The following is a 20,400-nucleotide window of genomic DNA, read 5'->3' as shown; positions in this document are numbered from 1 at the left end:
ACCTTCAACTGTTTGTAAAACACGTTGTTTTTAGGTTTACCACCATAGTTTAGGCAACAAAAGCACATGGTTAGGTTTAGAAGAGAACATCATGGTTTCGCTTAAAAAAATCTACCTTTATTTTAACATGATGTAACATCCCGTGACATACTTTACATGCTTTATGTGACATACAAAACTAGCATACTACACATACTAGAACATTCTTTTGTTGTTAAAATAACTTAATTAACTTTTAGTTTCAAATAAACAGCGACCTCACAGGTGAAAGTCCCGAGTTTATTTCATACAAGTCCTGTGCCTGTGTGGATTTTCTCCAGGTGCCTAAAGATTGCAGTTTAGGCAAATTACCACCTCTTAACTGCCCATAGTGTGAGTGTGAGTGCAAACATCAATGTGTCAACCTATGGTTGATTCGTGACCTATCTAAGGTGTACCCTGCTTTTCACCCAGTGTCAGCTGGGATGGACTCCAGTGCCCTGCAACCCTCTTGGATAAGCATTTATTTCTAATCCAATGGGACAATTACATTAAGAAAAGGAGAATAGGCAAATTCAACAATACTGTGTAATATGGGTGGAGGCAAAGGTAGATGTAATTTGGAGTGACGCACATAGTGCACATACAATTATATCTTTTTCGACAACCTTAAAATAACCCTTGATATGGCTGGTTTAGATGACCAGTCTAAAAACCACTCTGTAAATGCCGACACTGTTCTTTCTTTGGTTAATAATTGCATTAGGAAAGAACACTGATAAGATGTATATGAACTCAGAATTGCTTAACAGTTAGCAATACTGCAGAAAACAATATATAAACAAATGCCGTCTTCTAGTCTGTAACATTCAATAACTAATTGACATAAGCATGGTTAAGAGTATGACTTTAAAATCAGAGAGAAACTGTGCCTGTATGGACTAATAAGCTAATGCAATAAAACAATCGGATTTCTCAAGGACTGGAAAAGGCGTGGCCTTATAGCTAAGATAAGCTATAATGGATGTGTTGCGTTATAATGGATAATGCTGCCTCTTACTGTAAAGCATGGTGTGCTTTTTTCATGCTACTTTATACTCATACTACATTCAAGAGGGCAATATAGTACTTTTTACTTCACTACATTTATCTGACAGCATCAGTTATTATTTACTACACACATCTTAGCAAATTTTAGCATAAAAAATATTAAAAGTCTATAAAATATAATGTTTCATGAGAAATTAATTAAAACCCAGACACTTATAAAAGTACAGCTGAGGCAGTTAGTGAATTTATCAATAGACAGAAAATTAATTGGCAACTATTTTGATAAAAGATTAAGTCTTTTTATTTTTCTTTAAACAGTTTTGACTTTTTTTTAATTTTGTGTATTGTGTACTTTTACTTTCTGTACATTTCCTTACTTAATTACTTACCTTTACCTTAGTAACATTTTCAATGCAGGACTTCTACTTTTATCAGAGTATTTTCACAATATGGTAACTGTGCTTTTACTTAAGTAAAGGAACTGAATACCTCCTTCACCACTGCTGAAAAGGGTTTCTTTATTTCTGTCATAAAAAGTGACATTAAAAAATGTAGTTCATGCAACACACTGTTGGATATGCTTGTTGGCCATCAATAAAATCTTGTGGTCTTGAGAGTAATGATAAAATTAACGTTCTATTTTCCACACAAACTCATGAATACTAAACTCATCATTCTGGCAAAAGTGTTAGCGGCGGCACCACATGTGATGTATTAACCATTTTCAAGAAGGTTGCACTGTTTTCCCTTTAACCTTGCTGACATTACATAATACAACACAGACTTTAATGAGCCACTGTTGACTGAAGTGCAGGTGCCATAGGTCACAGTGAATACCTCAGTGCCCCTGCCCTGGACATACAGTAGGGGAAAAGGACTCAGAGAGAGACGGTCCACAGATAATCAGTAACAGTTTCCACAGAGGAGACAGTACGAGGAAGGACGCAGCCCCTCAAAGGCTCACAGGAAAGTAGCAAAACCAAAAACTGCTTGCCAAAGAAGACTTACAAGCTACATTTTTACATTTTCTGATTCTGGTGACGTTTACAAAAAGCCAGTATGAAGCTGAAGATTCCAAACCCCGGACTGGAAGACAGGATCCCGTCTCACGGGGACCTGGAGAAGATGGAGAAGGAGGAGGCTGGGGACAGGCCCAAATGGGACAACAAAGCCCAGTATCTGCTCACCTGTGTGGGCTTCTGTGTGGGACTTGGCAATGTCTGGAGGTTCCCGTACCTGTGTCAAAGCCATGGAGGAGGTAGGCTGTGATGAGACAGGGTGTGTGAATTGCCTGAAAATTAGGTGTTTTCATGAATTCTAAAAAACAATTTAATGCATCTTTACATATGTGTAACTAATTTAAATTTTCTTTAAAGGTGCTGTAAGATGTTCACAGACTGCAGAGATAAAGAGTTTTACACACAGTCAGACTACCTGAATTTTGCTTCCTAACAAGCTAAAAAATAAAAATGCTCATTTTCTTTTATACTGACATCTTAAAATTAAAAATCACATAAGGAATTAAATGGCATTAAATGGTATAAGAACTTAAATTTGTTTGTTAATACCGACTGAAATTTTGGTTCATTTGGTTCAAACTACAGGAGTTACTTACTTTTTCTTGACTTTCTCACTGTGTGTGAATTAGTCTTAGTGGTTAATGGGTAATAAAATGTGTAAAATGCTTTTAACATTTCATGGGTGTCTTTATTGTAACAGTCATGTAAATGAAGCCAACAGCTTAAAAACTCAACTTCATTTAAGTGCAAGTTAAAGTAAATCACTCAACATATTGTTAATTCATTATAACATTGTGATTGCTATAATTTTAGGAGCCTTTATGATCCCATTCCTTATCCTGCTGGTTTTGGAGGGAATCCCACTGCTGCACCTGGAGTTCGCCATCGGCCAGCGCCTGAGGAAGGGCAGCGTGGGAGTGTGGAGATCAATCAATCCATACCTGACTGGAATTGGTGGGTAACAAAAAAAAAAAAAAGACAACTTAAATACTAGTGCTGGGCCGTTAACGGCGTTAACGTGCTGCGTTAACGCGGGATTCTTATCGCGCGATAAGGAAATTATCGCGCGATAAACTATTCACTAAGTTGGGTCTATACAGTGAGCAAGGCACCAATTTCACTTTGTTGTTTAAGCGCGGATGTATACCTACCTTCCGCCTTGTTCACGCGGAGGGGGCGTGAACAAGGCGGAAGCTGGTCTGCCTGAGTGACTGGTGGAAAAAGGAGAAGCAGAGACTGGAGTGATTAGGCTCAAGCCGTGTCACAAAGCTGCTGACGGTTAATGGTCTTCTTCATGACCTCTAATGTAGGCCCACAGTTCAGTTAGGGTCATGTTATCAGAGGCTGCGCCCTCTGCTGTTCATTCCAGTTAGCAGGAAAAAGCTTTTTCCACATGGAGACAGAACCTGTTCCTAAATGTCTGTGTTTGACAAAATAAAAAAAAGTTAAACACCAAAGTAAATCTTATGGAACATTATTTTTCTTTACCAAATATTATAGTAGAACAGCTTTCTCAAGCATTTTGTGATGCATTTTCATCATTTAGATAGATAGATATTATTTTGAATGTCTTTGGCAAAATTCAAATCTATAATTTTAATCTAGATTAATCTAGATTAACTACAGGATTGCAGTGAGATTAATCTAGATTAAAAAAATTAATCTATGCCCAGCACTATTAAATACACACATTAGGTTATCAATTTTCTTTTTCTTGCCCATGCCAGTCACATGACTCCAAGAATGAAATATCTAAACAAATATTTACATCTAATTAAATACTTTAATATCCATTTGATGTCTAGGTGCATTAATCCAACTTTGAGAAATTTGATTTAGTACGATTTCAGTCAGACTGACATGTCTACATGCATTTTAAAAGTCCAGCTTTAGTCAGAATAACACAATAATTCATACTTTACTTACATAATTTCAACATACCGTTTGTCTCAGTCCACACTGATCCATAATCCTTTACACTTAAGGTCCATTTTTATTGTGTTTAGCATATTTTGAACAGTCAGCTGTTTAAATCACAGATATATCACTCTGTATATGTGTTTTTAACAAATTACCTGTATCTACATTGACTGATTACGTCTCCCAATCTGTCTGTGAGCTTGCCTGTTTCAATACCTGGTAATTACCCTCACTCACAAAGAAAATAAATACAATGAATCATTACATTAAAAAACTGTTGAGTTCTTCCAGTGGAACCGACATTTAAAACTACTTTGGTTCAGTAAATTTTATGCTGTTAGCGCTGTCTGCTCAGCTCCCCCAGAGCTGCTGCTGCTGACAGATGGCTGAGACATTTAAAGATGACAGTGCGACTGTGAATTAAATAGCACACCGCTCACTCGCTTCCATTGGAGATTCCCCGTAAATCTTGTTTTAAAAAATCCTCACCCCAAGGCTAATTGTTTTATTTTGTTACAGGTATTGCATCCTTCCTTACATCATTTTTGGTGGGCATGTACTACAACACCATCATGGCCTGGATCATGTGGTATCTCTTCAACTCCTTTCAAGATCCTCTGCCTTGGAGCCAATGTCCCCTCAATGCTAACAGGACAGGTAGTCCATCATACATAAAGACGACAGACAGAAAGAATTGAACAGACTCACATCTGCTGTTCAGTCTATGATCACATTTCTTTCTAAGGCTGCCAAAGTTGACCATTAGTGTCTGTCCTTTGCAGGTCTGGTGGAGGAATGTGCTCGGAGCAGCACTGTCGATTACTTCTGGTACAGAGAAACTCTAAACATTTCAACAGCTATTGATGAGTCTGGAGGTCTACAGTGGTGGATGGTTTTGGCCCTGGTGGCCGCCTGGACTCTGCTCTATGTCTGCTGCATCCGGGGCATCGAGACCACCGGAAAGGTCTGAAAGTCACATTACATCTGAATAATCTGTGAGAATGATGCCTGCTTCGTATATTTATGTTCGTTCAAAAAACAGGTGTATCTTTGGGTCGTGCTGTCATTTTTTTCTTTTCTCAGGCTGTGTACATCACCTCTACTCTGCCATACTTGGTCCTCACCATCTTTCTCATCAGAGGACTGACTCTGAAAGGATCAGTAGAAGGGATCAAGTTCCTCTTCACACCAGATGTATGCACCAACATTTCTCAGTATAATTAATATCATGCATTTTTAAACAATAGTCAAACATTTTGAAAAATCCACTAATTCAGTGTGTTACATACCACTCTCATAATCAGCAACAACAGACATTTTTCATACGAGTAGCTGGATGGGTGATAAATCTTTGGGTGGCACACCAAAACCAAATTCCAGACTTTCAAGTAGGAGTCTGTTGTTTGCTTCCCATCTGAATGTAATGTTTTTGTTTTTACACCTTACCATGTGCCTCCTTCCCCCTAATCCTGACCATCTGTGCCAGCATGTGCGTTTGTTAACATCGTGGCACTGGTTGCCATGTTTTGTTTGTTGTCTAAACATAACCATGTGCCATGTCATCCCACAATGTGCTTGTGTTGACGTCACGGTAGTGGCATCCTGGAATGTAAAGAGCAGATGCGGAAGGATAACTAAAACATAACATGGAGATGTGGATATCCGCCAAATTTCACCTTATTTTGGAGCAGTATTTAGCCTTTTTCGGACTAACTAGTCTGACACGGTTAGCACCAATGGATGCCATAGGTTGTCTAGGTTGTCAATTTATCACTTCACTTCATTAGTTTAAAAAATAAGCATGGTATGGCATCCTAAAGACAAACTTAGCTAAACTATTTGATGAATATGGACTGTGCTCAGTACTTACAACTTATTGTTTAATGTCCTGTGGGAAAAAGAAGCATTTGATGTGATTTTGGCCACTGCGCTATTGTAATTTTCATATAAGCATTGATGGGCTGGAAAGTCTTACTTTTTGACTCATGTTGTGTCTTGGACTTGTTTCAAATTCAATTGATCAATCAAACACTTACTTACTTTTTATGATCTAACAAAACATTTAACTTTGGATTTCCTCATCTGATGGTTTTATTGCATGTCCTGGGAGACAAGACTTAAGATAAAACAAACTGGATCTTGGTGTACATTATCACATATTAATTATTAACACTGTCAAGGACAGGGGGAGTGTTTACCATCAGTTCAGAGGGGTAGATATCACAACAGGAAATAATTATCATAGGAATCTTAGCTCCGCTGTGCTGTTTTAAAGAGGTACTTTCTATTCTCCTTAAGGTAAATGAGTTAATGAATCCATCCACCTGGTTGGATGCTGGTGCTCAAGTTTTCTATTCCTTCTCTTTGGCTTTCGGAGGTCTCATCTCTTTCTCCAGTTACAACTCTATTCAGTGAGTAACTGCCTAAACTGCACAGTCATATAATGTAGCTTCTTTTGAACTCTTCTCCTCACTTGATCATAACTGTCTTTTAGCAACAACTGTGAGCAGGACGCTGTTCTCATCTCCATCATCAATGGCTGCACCTCAGTGTACTCTGCAACTGTCATTTACTCCATCATCGGCTTCAGGGCCATGCAAAACTTTGACGACTGCACATCAGAGTGAGTTCGGGATTTCGCAAAAGAACCTTTAATACCTGGATTGACATCAGTTTTCTTGTGCCACACAGAGACACCTTTCACAAGCATTGAAAACTCTGAAATTGGAGAAAATTGGCTCAATTTCTTTTAAAAACATGAAAAAACAAAATGAGCAATTTGACAAAAATATACCACAAACTACTATTTTTTAGCACTTCACTGAGGTCCTTTTTTTGTTTTTCATTGTTTACCTTGTCTTTCTCTCCATTCTTTTTTGTGCTTATTTTTAGGTTATTTTCTTGTAACTTTTACTAATTTCTTGCTCATTTTCGGGCCATCTTTTCAAGTTGCTTGTCGCCCTCTTCCAATGTTTCTGAAAGGGTTCGAAGAGCTTAATGAGGATTCACTAATGTAGACTGAACTTGATGTCTTTTTTCTTATTTAGCAACATCTGGAAGCTGATGAATGCCTTCAACTATCCTGAAAGCAGCATCACAGAAAGCAACTATAAAGATGTTCTGACCCACCTCAACCAGACAAATCCAGCTATAATTGAAGGATTAGACTTAAAGATCTGTGACATGCAGGTGTTCCTCAGTCAGGTCAGTAGATATCATTATGAGGTATCAGTTTTCAATTTCACTGAAATGATTCAGCAAAAGGTCAATGGTTAAAATATTTGGCGCACTCCTTCAGGGCGTTGAGGGAACAGGTCTGGCATTCATCGTGTTCACAGAGGCCATCACCAAAATGCCTTTCTCTCCCTTGTGGGCTGTCCTCTTCTTCGTCATGCTCTTCTGCCTCGGCCTGTCGACTATGTTCGGGAACATCGAGGGAGTGGTGGTTCCTTTGCAGGACCTAAACTTGCTGCCCCGAACTTGGCCCAAAGAAGTTTTTTGTGGTAATTTTCTAAATTACATGTAAAATACTTTTTAATGTTGGGACAAGCACATTTGATCCAAAGATATGAGCTTAACTTCTTCATTGTGTCTTGTTTTTTTTCAGGTCTGACCTGCTTAGTCTCTTTTGCCATTGGGATTATCTTTGCTCAGCGCTCTGGAAACTATTGGCTAGCACTTTTTGACAACTTTGCTGGTTCTATCCCCCTGCTGGTTATCGGACTGTGTGAAATGATTGCCGTTATTTACATCTATGGCATAGACAGGTGAGTCCAACATGTTCTCAACCCAAATCATCACATATTGCTGCTTTGAAGTGGACTTCTGCATCTATATTATGCTTTAGGAATTCTGCTTCCTCTCTTTACATTCTGGGATGCCGCTACAATAATGTCAACACAAGCACATGGTGGGATGACATGTCATGTGGTTATGTTTAGTTAACAACAGCAACCAATGCTGGGACGTCAACAAACACACCTGCTGGCACAGGTGGTTAGGATTAGGGGAACCAACCTGACGCTGTCCTGCCGAGTTACATATGGACACAGCAGGTTACTTTTAAGAATTTTTTAAGAATTTTGACTGATTAACACTATCCGTGAAACTGTTAAAAAATTGTGAGACAGAGGAGTCTGCTGCTGCTCAGGCTGTCATCAGGGTAATGCCATGATATTGCTCCTGGGAGATGACTAACATTACAGTGCCCCTCAAAAAACGAATGACCCAGAGGCAGAGGTGGACTCCTCAGTTCCTCTTTTAACGCTGGTGCTGACTAATTTTGAGCGATGTTCAAGTGCTGCAGAATTTGTGTCAGAGTGTCATTGCATCTACCTGCAAAACGGATAAAAATTAGCGTGTCCACCTGGGTGTCACGTTTCCATTGCTGCTAATAAGGAGTCAGTTGGAGCTGGAGCCCATAGATACCTGTGACTACTAAGTAATTTGTCCTGGGGATGAATGGCATTGTAACCTTTTCCACCAAAGACAAAAATGGGAAGGGGGCTCGATTGGGATCTTCTCAGTGATGAGGTCTTTATGCAGTTGAAACAAAGAAGGAAAAAAAGGGCATTGTATTCTGACCTTGGGACAGAGATAATGTGTCAGTCTCTGAAGGAGAGATAAAGAAGTACAGTCTGTCTTATGATATTACAAGACTGGTGAGGAATGTGGAAAATATGTTTTCTTCTCCGAGTTTCAATGATACTGTTGACGAAAGCAGCTATATAAGTTATAAAATGTTTCAACATCGATAACACAAGGTTACGAAAGTAACAGAGTGGAGTTTTATTTCACTGTGCAGCTTTAACGCTTTGAACACACACAGAGCCTTTATGTACTGGAGAGGACACCAGGAGCAAGTTTTCGTTTTGATGTCATCACTCAAAAACCTCTTGAACTATTTGGATACAATTTTTATATAGATAACTTTTAGCTGTATTCTACTTGTTGACAGTCATTAAATGTTTTTACAGACGATGTTAGAGTCATAAGAGGTCAAATGTTACATTTGCCTTCATGTGCTGGGGTGACTGTAACAACACCCTCAATACCTTCATATAAATACTAAAGACACACTTAACTTCCAAAAATATAGATATAGTTATATTTGTTCTATCAGTTTTCATATCTGTTAACTCTTTGAAATCTGAGCAATTCAGCTTGGTTTAATTCAAAAACATGGCAACAGCGTAGTGAGCAACTTGAGAAAAAATTACCTGAAAATTAGCAACAAAAAAGACCTAGAAATTAGCAAAAAAGGAAAAAATGGACTGCAAAAGGAAAAAGGAAATTATTTGGAAAAAAGCACTTGCAAAAGTAGTAATTCTGTAACATAATCTTCATGTATAATTATGGTAATTAGAAATATAGTGTTCTAGAGATTTTTTTTTTTTTTTACAGTTCTCTAAATCTATTAACTTCTTACAAATTGTTGGGAATTCCTTTGTTAATTTGCTTATTGCCTTTCCCCCCCTATGTTTTTATAAAGAAATCAAACAATTTTGCTCAGGGTTCTAAGGGTTAACAATTAGTACCTTTTTTATCATATAATTAAACAACTATAAACACAAAACTTCGACAAGTGTGAGACATGTTAATGATACCTGTCTGTTCATTGGCAGGCAGAGAAGGATCACCATAAAAGCACGCGCAGGCTTTTCTGATTCTGTTTCCTCTCTGATAGGTGCAGTTTAAGATGTCATAATCCTCCCGTTTCCCCTAATAAACATGCAAGGTTGTCTTTTATGGATGCTTTTATACTGTTCAGCTGACACTATGTCTTCCTGTTATTGCTTTAAACAGGTTTAACAAGGACATTGAGTTTATGATCGGCCACAAGCCCAATTTCTTCTGGCAGTCGACCTGGAGGGTGATCAGTCCACTCATTATGGTCGTCATCTTGGTTTTCTATTTTGTCACCCAAGTTACCAAAAGTCTCACCTATCTGGTGTGGGACGAGGAGGCGGTAAGTGTGCCCATCACAGTAATTCAAACCTGAAGACCTTTTCAGATGTGCCTTTTTTAGACATCTTGTATGTCATATGTTGCTGTAAATTTAACATTTCCTCCACTCTGGCTCTAGGAGGGCTTCCCCACCCTTGAACCGCGTCCGTATCCTACTTGGATCTACGTCATCATCTTCATCCTCGCTGGAATTCCCAGTTTATCCATCCCAGTGTTCGCCCTCTTCAAATTCATTCAGAGCAAATGCTGCAAGCAGACGGACAGAGAAGACACAGTTGATACTATCTCTGCCAAAATACAAATGAGTGACAAAATGACAATTTAGAGAGCTCTTACTTACATTTTATAACAAAATATTTAAGAACAAAATGAATATGGACTTATTTTTTTGTCGTTTGTATATTATGCTTATGTCTTTTTTTCCCCCAAAGCCCCATACAATGACTGGAGAGCACACTGGTGCCTACTGACTTTATTTGTCAAAAGTGAAAGGAAATTTAAATTGTATGTTTTTGTAAAACAATGTACTTTTTGAGAAGAGTAATTGTTGTGTCATGTCTCACATGTAAGTGCATTTAGGTAAATTTGGAAAATTCTGCTATTTGCATTCTTGCCAAGAGTTAGATGAGAAGATTTATGACAGAGAATGATAATAAATATATGCTATGTTTTCATAAATGTATAACTTCTTTTAGTGTGGTACATTTACTAGCCTATTATTAGCCTATTGTAAATGGCTTTTATGAAGTTGATGTTTTTTTATGTTTTTGTATGTCACAGCATAGCACTTACACAGCTATAAACTCTTGTGTAAGAATCTAAACTTCTCACCAGCTGAGACATAAGAGCAGAATTAAATGGTTACTATTTGATGAAATACATGCTGTAAAAATAAAACATTTGCAACATAATGAGGGTCGGGATTTTACCTAGCAACTGTTGCAAAGAGGCACACATATGAATTTGTTTATAGCAAATACATTTTTTAAGCTGGTTAGCTTTGTCTTGTTTCCTTGACAAAAAGTCAGCAGTAGTTTTTATTCGGAATTAAGGTTATTGCAGAAAACAAGCTCTTTGGCGAAAAATAAAATAATGATACTTGCATGTTTTGTTCAACATTATAATCTCCACAAATAAATGCCACTTATGTTTTTTTGAAGTATACATGCAATCATTCGATCATTATCTGTGATCATGCATCCTGTTAAGGTTCTTGGACATAATTAAGCCTATGCCTGCTGACACTGGGGAGGAGGTGGGGTACACCCTGGACAGGTCGCCAGACTATCACTGGGCTCACACATCATACTATTCATGCTCACATTCACACCTATGGTCAATTTGGGGTCAAACATAAGAGCTGCCGTGCTCACACAAAAATCCTTTAGAGTATCCTGGGTGCTTACTCAGAAATCACAATTGTAAAAAGAAGTCATCAGCACTCACCGATAAGCATTTAATACTGTTTATTGATACAAAATGGACGTGTCTGCCTCTCTTCAGCTCCAAAGAAAGCTTAGGGCTGAAACAATTATCGGTGAGTGCTGACAACTTCTTTTCACAATTTGGAGTCACCAATTAACCCAACATGCATGTCAAAAATCATACACTGACACAGAGAAAACATGCAAACTCCACACAAAGGGGCCCCAGTCGGCTGTCAGGTTCAGACCTGGAACCCCTTTGAGGCAATAGTGCTAACCAGTGCACCACCATGCCCATGTAAATGCAACTGCCTGAAGAAAAGAGCTAATATTAGGCTATTATCCAACAGCCACAACTTCACTGTCACAACCACAGTGTTTGTGTTAAGTATTATGTTGTTTAATGTCATAGACAACCTCTGTAGTCTCATTTAGCCACTTATAAGAAACAAATTTTTTTAAGACAGGTTACATCTTCAAAATTCAAAAGAGGGATATTAACTGGTGTATTTAATGTTGTACAACAAAACCTTAGAATTTAATAAGTATGTGTTAATCAAAGGCATCTAACCAAAAACCCATTAAAAAAACAATAGACGAGTCAATCAGAAATGCTAACTCATATCTGCGGTTTAGAGCTCACTCCTGCAGCACTTAATGATTTTAGGGTATGATCTCATCTCACTTGTGAAATAAAGGACGCCCAGTGGCCAAGCTTAATTATCTTTTTTTTTTTTTTTTTTTCCAAGAGGGCCTTTTAAATCTTTTATAGCCAAAATGTTTGACATTGTCATGTTAAATTGAATGTCTGAATAACTATAAAAAGGACAAAAGTACAGAGTGCGCAGTCACTGGCTAATCTGTGGCCAGCAACAGATAAAGTAAAAGATCATAAACCTCTCTCAGCATTGCTGAGTGCTCCTGTTTGGATCACACGTCTACTCACTTTCACTAATGGTTCAACCATATAGTGGACACTTTACATTTTGAGTGCACATGTGGTCACCATGAAACTGGTCCTCCCAAACCCAGGACTGGATCTCCGGATTCCTAACTATGAGGATCTGGACAGGATGGAGAAAGAGGAGGCCGATGACAGGCCCAAGTGGGACAACAAAGCTCAGTACATCCTAACCTGTGTGGGCTTCTGCATTGGACTTGGTAACGTGTGGCGCTTCCCTTACTTGTGTCAAAGTCATGGAGGAGGTAAGAAATATAGTAGTTAAATATGCGTTTGACAAATAAGAGTGTAAAGTAACCACACGTAATTTTACTATAATCTTAGTGTGAACTGATGGCATTTTACGGTGTATGTATATTTGCTCTCATACGTCTTAACTGTGAGCTCTGTCGTTTTCAGTAAAATCACCACTCCTGACTAAGGTTAGCGGGCTCACGCTATTTTAAATATATCACTCATTCATGGCTAGAAGAGAGTGTGATAACATCACCAGCAGGTTATGCAAACAATTCTCAAGCGCAAGATGACTTCTGGTGTGATGGCTAATCTTTAGGACGGCATATGAGCTGCAGACAGAGCTTTTTGACTTACAAAGAATGCTAGGAATATATCTTTTAACTGTGTGTGCGTATGTGGTTGTTGGTGTTCGGTTATTCTTTAAGAGTGAAACAAATTAATCCACAGGACAGGTTTCAAAGGCATGCATAGTCTAAAAGTAGAATCCGTAATTTTTCTGTGACTTGTTAACTAGAGGGCCCATCCCACACCGTCAAAACCTCTGTCCATAGTCCCTGTCAGGACTTACAGCAGTGTGACAACATCAGTGTTGCATTTTAGTCTGCTGTGTTTTGAAATTGCATTTTATTTTTTATAGATATAAACCTCACTAGATTTTAATATTTGTACTTAATTAAAGCCAAAACCTATCACAGCATTGTATAACAAATCTGTAACCTTTACTTTAGTTAACACCTAACTGATATCAAACACGTTATATACATGCCACATTTCAACCCTGTCCAAATGCCAATAGGCCATTTCATGTTGTCATCTGCAAACTTGATCATAGTCCAAAGTCTACTTACACCAGTATAAAACCTTGAAATGCAGAGAGCTGGACAATGATAAGGGTCACAACCCTATTTAAAATGACTAAATAACCCTTCAAGAGAACTCAAACTCAATTTGGCCTAACGTTTATGCTGGTGTCTCCCTTGTATAATGTTTAAAAAATGTCCTGATGGACCAAAAGCCCATTTGTCCAACAGCCTTATACTGAAATAAACAATGGTAGCAAAAATGCACTTCACAATCTCCCAAACAGACTTACATTGCTAATTATTACACAGAATGATCTACATCATCTACATTGGGGACAGTATGACCTGCAGTACTCTACCTCTGAATTGCTTACCTTGATATTCTTACCCCAGCCTTAACCAGTCCACCAACAATGGCAATAATTCTTGCCAATCAGAGGCTTAGTAGGGCTGTTCATGCCTTCATGTGTCTGTGCAAATTGTTAAAAAAACAGTAATTCCAAAAATCTTTAATATAAAAAGGTGCAAGGTTACGGTCACGATCAGCAAAACAAATGGAAACACTGTCACTTCCAGCTGAAGAGCCTTCATTGGTTTGTCATGCTGATGGCGGCTCTTCAGCCGAAACACATTCGTGTCAGCTCATGATTGCCCACTACACACTACACAACCAAGAACTTGCAGTTTTCAGAGATATTTATGTTTCAGAGAAAAAGGAGTGTGCCACTTGAATACTAAAGATTTGGAAAATTCCCAACCTTCAGAACCACTTATCACTTCCATTTCCAGGTGCTTTTTTGATTCCCTACCTCATCCTGCTGATGCTGGAGGGAATGCCTCTTCTGCTGCTGGAGTTGGCCATCGGCCAGCGTCTCAGAAAAGGCAGCGTGGGGGTGTGGAGGGCCATCAGTCCTTATCTGACTGGTGTCGGTGAGTGAAAGGCAAAAGAAGACCCCTTGGCACTGCAACAACACAAGTTATCAATAAGTATCCGGCTTCCTCTGATAACACAATTAATGATGCTGTCCCACTCAGGTGTAGCTTCCATGCTGGTGTCCTTATTGGTTGGACTATACTACAACACCTTAATAGCCTGGATCATGTGGTATCTCTTCAATTCCTTTCAAGACCCGCTGCCTTGGACCCAGTGTCCTCTCAATGAGAATGGCACAGGTATTTGAAAACACATTTTCAGCCCACAATTATGCACCTAAGCAACCACATTACATTATTGCTTATGTATATTTGTTGCTCCTCCAGAATTTGTACCAGAGTGTCAACAGAGCTCCACTGTGGATTACTTTTTTTACCAAGTGACTCTGAATACCACGGCCTCTATATCTGACTCTGGGGGAATCCACTGGCCCATGGTCCTCTGCCTGTTATGCGCCTGGACAATCATTGCTATCTGCTGCATTAGAGGCATCGGCACTTCAGGCAAGGTTTGTGGAACCTTCAGTTGATTAAATGTAAGCCCAGCCTCCCATAGTTACCATGGATGCATGAAAAAAACTGGATACAGAGTTCGAATTGGGGACCTGCTTATTTTTTATAAAACTTGCCCAGTAGATTCAAGATTCAAAGATTCAAAGATTCAAAGTGTTTATTGTCATATGCACAGTATGGAAACATGTTTCCCTGTGCAATGAAATCCTTACTTTGCTGTCCACAGAATGCCTAACGTTTAGCAAATATAAAAGAAATATGAAATAGAAATTTAAAAATTTACAATAGAAGAAATTTAGAAATTTACAATAGAAGTAGAAAGAACAGTGCAAATAAAACAGTACCGTGCAAATTCGAACAGTGCAATTGTGCATGTGCAAACGGAATAGTAAACTGTCTGGTACAGTTATGAGGTCGTGTATGTGAGGTAGTTGCTGTGTGAACTCCTGTCAGCAGTTTAGGAGTCTGATTGCAGTAGCACATGGAACCAAAATAGTGTAACTGCTGCTTATAATATTACTTGGATGATCAGCTTCCACTGTGGCCCGTGGAGCAGGCGCACTGGAGACTTTGAAGATCTTTGATTGAAACGTTGCAAAATTAAAATTTAGTGGGAGCTTTTGGTGCAGCATGCAAATCTTTTTTTTTGACTCTTGCCTTGGGGGAGGGGTATAGCAAATGGTCAGCTGTGAAACATTACTGATTTCATTTTTTCTTGTTGTGACCTTAGGCAGTCTACGTCACAGCCATTCTGCCTTACATCGTGCTGGCCATCTTCTTGATCCGGGGACTGACGCTTAAAGGTGCCCTGAGTGGACTAAAGTTTCTCTTCACACCAGATGTAAGTTTCAAATCTTGATAAAGAAAAAGTAATGTCTTATAACTCAAAGCCACATCACAATCTGTGCCTCACTCTTGCAGGTGAACGAGTTGATTAAACCAACAACTTGGCTGGATGCAGGTGCCCAGGTTTTTTATGCTTTTGGTTTGGGATGGGGAGGCCTCATCTCCTTCTCAAGCTACAACCCTGTTCAGTAAGTGACATTTAGAAGACCGGTGGTTTATTCCAATTTACAGCTAGAGTTTCATTTTGCTCAGTTCAATTGAAAAAAAAGGTAGTAGCCTTTCTCAGACCCAAAGTCCATGTGTCTTTGTTCTTGTGCTTTACTTTTTCTCCAAGCAACAACTGCATGAGAGATGCTGTGATCCTGACGGTTGTAACTGGTCTCACCTCCATCTATGCTGCCTCAGTCACCTACACCATCATTGGCTTCAGGGCCACAGAGAAATATGACAGCTGTATCAGTGAGTGAGTAGTCACAGAATGTGGGTTTTCAATATTTTTGCAACAAAGTAGTCCTAAAAGTTGTACTTCATGTACAGTTAATTTCAAGGTTTTAAAAGGTTAGTACCTATGAATGAGAGACACAAAAATATTGTTTTTTTATTTGTATGTATACCTCACACTTCAATTTTATATCCTATGTTTTTACAGCCTGTCTTAGATTGTTTTTCCATGTCTATCCCAAATACAATACTCACATGCTCATATGTAAATTGAATGAGTTATTGGTTGTGGTTGTCATTTCTCTTGGGAGGGTGTTCATCAAAGTAATAGTCTTTTAGGCATAAAAGCAGAGCGCTCTAGCGCCTCTTAGGAAAGCTTTTTTGCCAAACGTCAACTTCCACGGCAGATAAAATAAAGCCAACACGGAAGTGCAAAAAAGCTGCAATTCCTCTAATGGCCACTTGAGGCTGGCTCCAAAAGCGAGTAAATCCTTATTGAGTCAGAATTTAGGTCCCGCCTCCACTAAGGGGGAAAACAATCCATCACTCTCCACTGACTTTGTATTGCCTGAAGGTGCCTCCTTTTTTTCTGCCTTCAAACGACAGAAAAATGTCTAAAAGCTGCTGTGTGATGGGATGCACTTACCAACAGAGTATGGAACCCATAACTAAGTTTTTATAAGCAGCTGCACTGAAAAACAGAGCTGTTAAGGACAAAAGTGGATAGAGAAGTGAGGGATCAGTGGGGATTATGGGAGGAAACTGTGGGATCCTGAGCAGCAAGTATTTTGTTAATTTGACCAGACAAACTGAAGAGCTTCTCGTTAACCATTATTTTTACTCTCGGGGAGACATAAACTGCTAAAATAATCCTTTGACACACTGATATCTCATGTTTTTAGCTAGCTACAGGCATTTTGTTAGCGTTTCAGCCCTTGTTTGCATATTGTGGTGTGAATAGTTTTTAGATATGGTTTTAAGAGTATGACAAATTATGTTCTGTCTCCATAGATCCCCATGTTGAGAGGGCCTATTTAACAGCAGAAGTAAACATGTTAACAGCCGAGTACAAAAAAAGGGTTTTGGTCTGTATTGCTAATCTTTCCATTCATGACAACTGTACAGAGGGTGACTTTTTATATAAGTCATCTGTTTGCATTTCATTAAGGCCTAAAGACTTTCAACCTCTTGTAAAAATTTAGTCACTTCTGGTTTCAACAAACCAAGATGGTGGCGGCCAAAATGCAGAACTTGAGGCCACAAACCAATAGGTGATGTGACATCACACATGGCTATGTCCATTATTTTTGCACAATCTATGGTTGTGCATGAAATAAGGTATGCGGATGCTGTTCCATATTTTACATTAAAATTCCACCAGGGGTTACTTTACATCAAGTATGTACTCTTCAATGTAGACATGGTCATGTGAGTACTGTATTAAGATATACTTGAAAGATCTGAATTTATCGTTTCACGTATTTTCCAGTAATGCAGAGTTACTGTTTTGTGCCATATTTTCTCCCCAGTAACATCATCACATTATTAAATGCATTTGAACTACCTGAAGACAGCATCACTGCGAGCAACTATGAGGACGCCTTGATTCATTTCAACAGGTCCTCTCAAGACATTGTTCTTGGATTGGGCATCAAAACTTGTGATATGCATAAACTTCTCAGTGAGGTGATTTTTTTGATAACTATCTGTCAGATTTCCTAGTTATTTTTTTTTCCTCTTCTCTACATTGTGACTAATGTTTGTGTTTGTGCAGGGAGTGGAGGGAACAGGTCTGGCCTTTATTGTGTTCACAGAAGCCATCACCAAGATGCCTGGTTCTCCAGTCTGGTCTGTCCTCTTTTTCATCATGCTACTCTGTTTGGGACTCTCAACCCTGTTTGGCAACATTGAGGGGGTGGTGGTCCCACTGAAAGACCTGCATGTATTCCCTAAGAAATGGCCCCATGAAGCACTGACAGGTAACATGGTTTTAAAAATCCACTCAGTTCCTCATCTTTTATATTCTACTGAAACATCCTCAGAGTTTGTTTTTGGTTGACATTCATTTCACACGTTGCCTTCGCTTTGCAAACATATATGTTTCAGGATTAACCTGTGCTATCGCCTTCATCATCACGCTCCTGTTTGCGCAGAAATCAGGGTTTTATTGGGTAACTCTCTTTGACAACTTTGCTGGATCTGTCCCACTTCTCACCATTGGATTGTTTGAGATGATAGCTGTTGTTTACATCTACGGCATAGACAGGTTAGTGCTTATTCAAACTATCTACACAGTTTGTACATATACATGCACAAAATATTGCGTTTTTTGCCCATATTCCAAAAAGGACAATACTCGACAATACTACCTACATGTCTAATGAAAATGAATATCCACTAGTATTCCTGTTTACATGCAGCGTGCATAACCCGATTAAGATGCCTTAACATGTCGTTTATTACTCAAAATATAAAGAAGAAGAAGAGCTGGAGCCACTTTTCATTTGCATCAAAATAGTACTTTTCAGTTTCCTACCAGTGACAGACTTGTCGGACTCTCTCTTTCCATATCATGTCTCCAACATATTGAAGTCTTGTCTAATAGGAATGACTTCATGACATATTTCAAAACTTTCTCAGGACTAATTAAAACCCTCTTGTGAGGCAGGTTCAATGAGGACTTGGAGTTCATGGTTGGACATAAGCCAGGCATCCTCTGGCAGATTTCCTGGAGGTTCATCAGTCCTCTCATCGTTCTGGTTATCTTAGTTTTCTACCTGGTTACACAAGTCCAAGAGGAGCTCACCTACTTAGTCTGGGATCCAAACTCTGTAAGTCAACACACTCTGTCATCAGCTAATATATCATCCTAAATATCCCGTCTTTATGTTTCCTTTTTCTCTAATGTTCTGTCATTGCAAACTACACAAATTATATGACATAGTCGGGTAGATGTTGATCCTGTGTATTTGTGGATATAATCAGCAACTTATCAGTACGCAAACATATTTCAGGAAAGTTTGGGCAGTCATTGCATTTCAAATGCACTAATCATAGTGTTTTGCGGTTACAGGAGGGCTTCCCTGCTCTGGCATCAGTCCTGTACCCTGCATGGATCTACGTGATTATCTTTCTATTGGCGGGAGTCCCCAGTCTGGCAGTACCTGTGTATGCGTTATTTAGGCTGCTCTTTGTTTGCTGCAAGAAAAAAAGAGTATCCAGGGAAAAATGAGCAAGTTTTCTTAAAAAGTGAAATTTTGGAATTCTGTGTTACAGCTAGCTGAAGTTATGTCTAAATATGAATCTGATATGTTTGAGAAATGCTGGTCAAGTGGGGCAAGGAAAAAAGTAATTTGAGGTCTTGACTGAATATTTTGTTTTATATAGGATTTATGTAGTGTCACAGTCTGCTGTGTCTTTATGCATTCAGACTTTTGGGAAAAATGGACTAAGTGTCAGTATAAAACTTATCTAAATTGTCTTCATTTGTTGCTCTCAACCTTGTTCTCACGTAGTTGGTTTATTATTATAGTTTACTGTGTTCTTCTCCTCCTGTGTTCCTGTGCTGCCTTTTTGTCATTTGCCCAGCTACATACCTGTCCTCACCAGCTTTGTCAGTCCTTCCCTGCAACTCACTTTTTCTCAGTCATTCAACTCTCTGGTTGTTCTTCTGCCTTATCCCCTCATTCCCCTCACCTGAGCTTCTCTACCCTTTTTCTCCACCTGCACTTCATTCCCTTGTCATTCCAGTTTCTATTTAAGTCGTGGTTTTCAGTTCAGTCTTTCTTGGATCCTTGATTTGGTCATGTGATGTTCAGGTGCAGTTTCCTTGGAATAAAGCATTATCTTTTTGAGTTCCTGTTGCCTGCTGCTCCTGCTTTTGGGTTCACCTGCTCTGCATCACATGACAAGTGCTGCTTCCTGAAAAAATGTCCTTTTAAAAAACTATAAACCTAGTTATTTATTTTACTATACGGACTTTCATTGAAATCTATTCATATATATTAATTTAAATATCTACATTTATTTATATGTTTATTTCATCCTTTATCAGAATGAAAATGACATATAATAGCTTGTTGAGACGAGCCATAGTATACAAAGTGGAAATAAAGACTAAAAAAGGCCAAAAAACATCATTTTTTAGCATGGCCAAAAAATGGCCAAGAATGCCATAGTATAGTATGTCGAAAAATGTCCAATTCTGACATCTCAAAAAAATGGCTGAAAATGACATTTAATACCTTGTAGTGATGCATCCTAGTATACAAAGTGGACATAAATGTCAAAAAAGTCCAAAAACATCA

General features: G+C 38.7%; 2 protein-coding genes and 1 long non-coding RNA gene across 3 annotated transcripts; 2 read left to right on the top strand and 1 right to left on the bottom strand.

Moving 5' to 3' along the window:
* Positions 1-1,530: 1,530 nt before the first annotated feature.
* Positions 1,531-14,308, bottom strand: LOC148186637 (uncharacterized). Its single transcript, XR_015779475.1, has 3 exons — positions 14,170-14,308; positions 10,092-10,181; positions 1,531-2,993 (listed from the first exon to the last, which is right to left on the bottom strand). It is a non-coding gene; the product is annotated as an uncharacterized LOC148186637 (long non-coding RNA).
* On the top strand, positions 2,089-11,092 carry LOC121957797 (sodium-dependent neutral amino acid transporter B(0)AT1-like). The gene is made up of 12 exons (XM_042506576.2): positions 2,089-2,287; positions 2,862-3,002; positions 4,488-4,625; positions 4,751-4,932; positions 5,052-5,162; positions 6,267-6,379; positions 6,463-6,591; positions 7,016-7,172; positions 7,267-7,471; positions 7,576-7,735; positions 9,774-9,936; positions 10,054-11,092. The coding sequence occupies exons 1-12, from the start codon at positions 2,089-2,091 to the stop codon at positions 10,258-10,260; spliced, it is 1,905 nt and encodes a 634-aa protein (XP_042362510.1). The 3' UTR covers positions 10,261-11,092.
* Positions 11,601-19,947, top strand: LOC121957624 (sodium-dependent neutral amino acid transporter B(0)AT1-like). The gene is made up of 12 exons (XM_042506309.2): positions 11,601-12,565; positions 14,150-14,290; positions 14,396-14,533; positions 14,621-14,802; positions 15,537-15,647; positions 15,728-15,840; positions 15,987-16,115; positions 17,623-17,779; positions 17,868-18,072; positions 18,200-18,359; positions 18,762-18,924; positions 19,167-19,947. Exons 1-12 carry the CDS (start codon positions 12,367-12,369, stop codon positions 19,323-19,325), a joined length of 1,857 nt encoding a protein of 618 aa, XP_042362243.1. The 5' UTR covers positions 11,601-12,366; the 3' UTR covers positions 19,326-19,947.
* The last annotated feature ends 453 nt before the right edge of the window (positions 19,948-20,400 follow it).

Source organism: Plectropomus leopardus, chromosome 17 (assembly GCF_026936395.1).
Source record: "Plectropomus leopardus strain MGB_pleo_1.0 chromosome 17, ASM2693639v1, whole genome shotgun sequence".
NCBI lineage: Eukaryota > Metazoa > Chordata > Actinopteri > Perciformes > Serranidae > Plectropomus > Plectropomus leopardus.
Note: the sequence above shows the minus strand (reverse complement) of the source record. Positions and strands in the feature narration are given on the sequence as shown.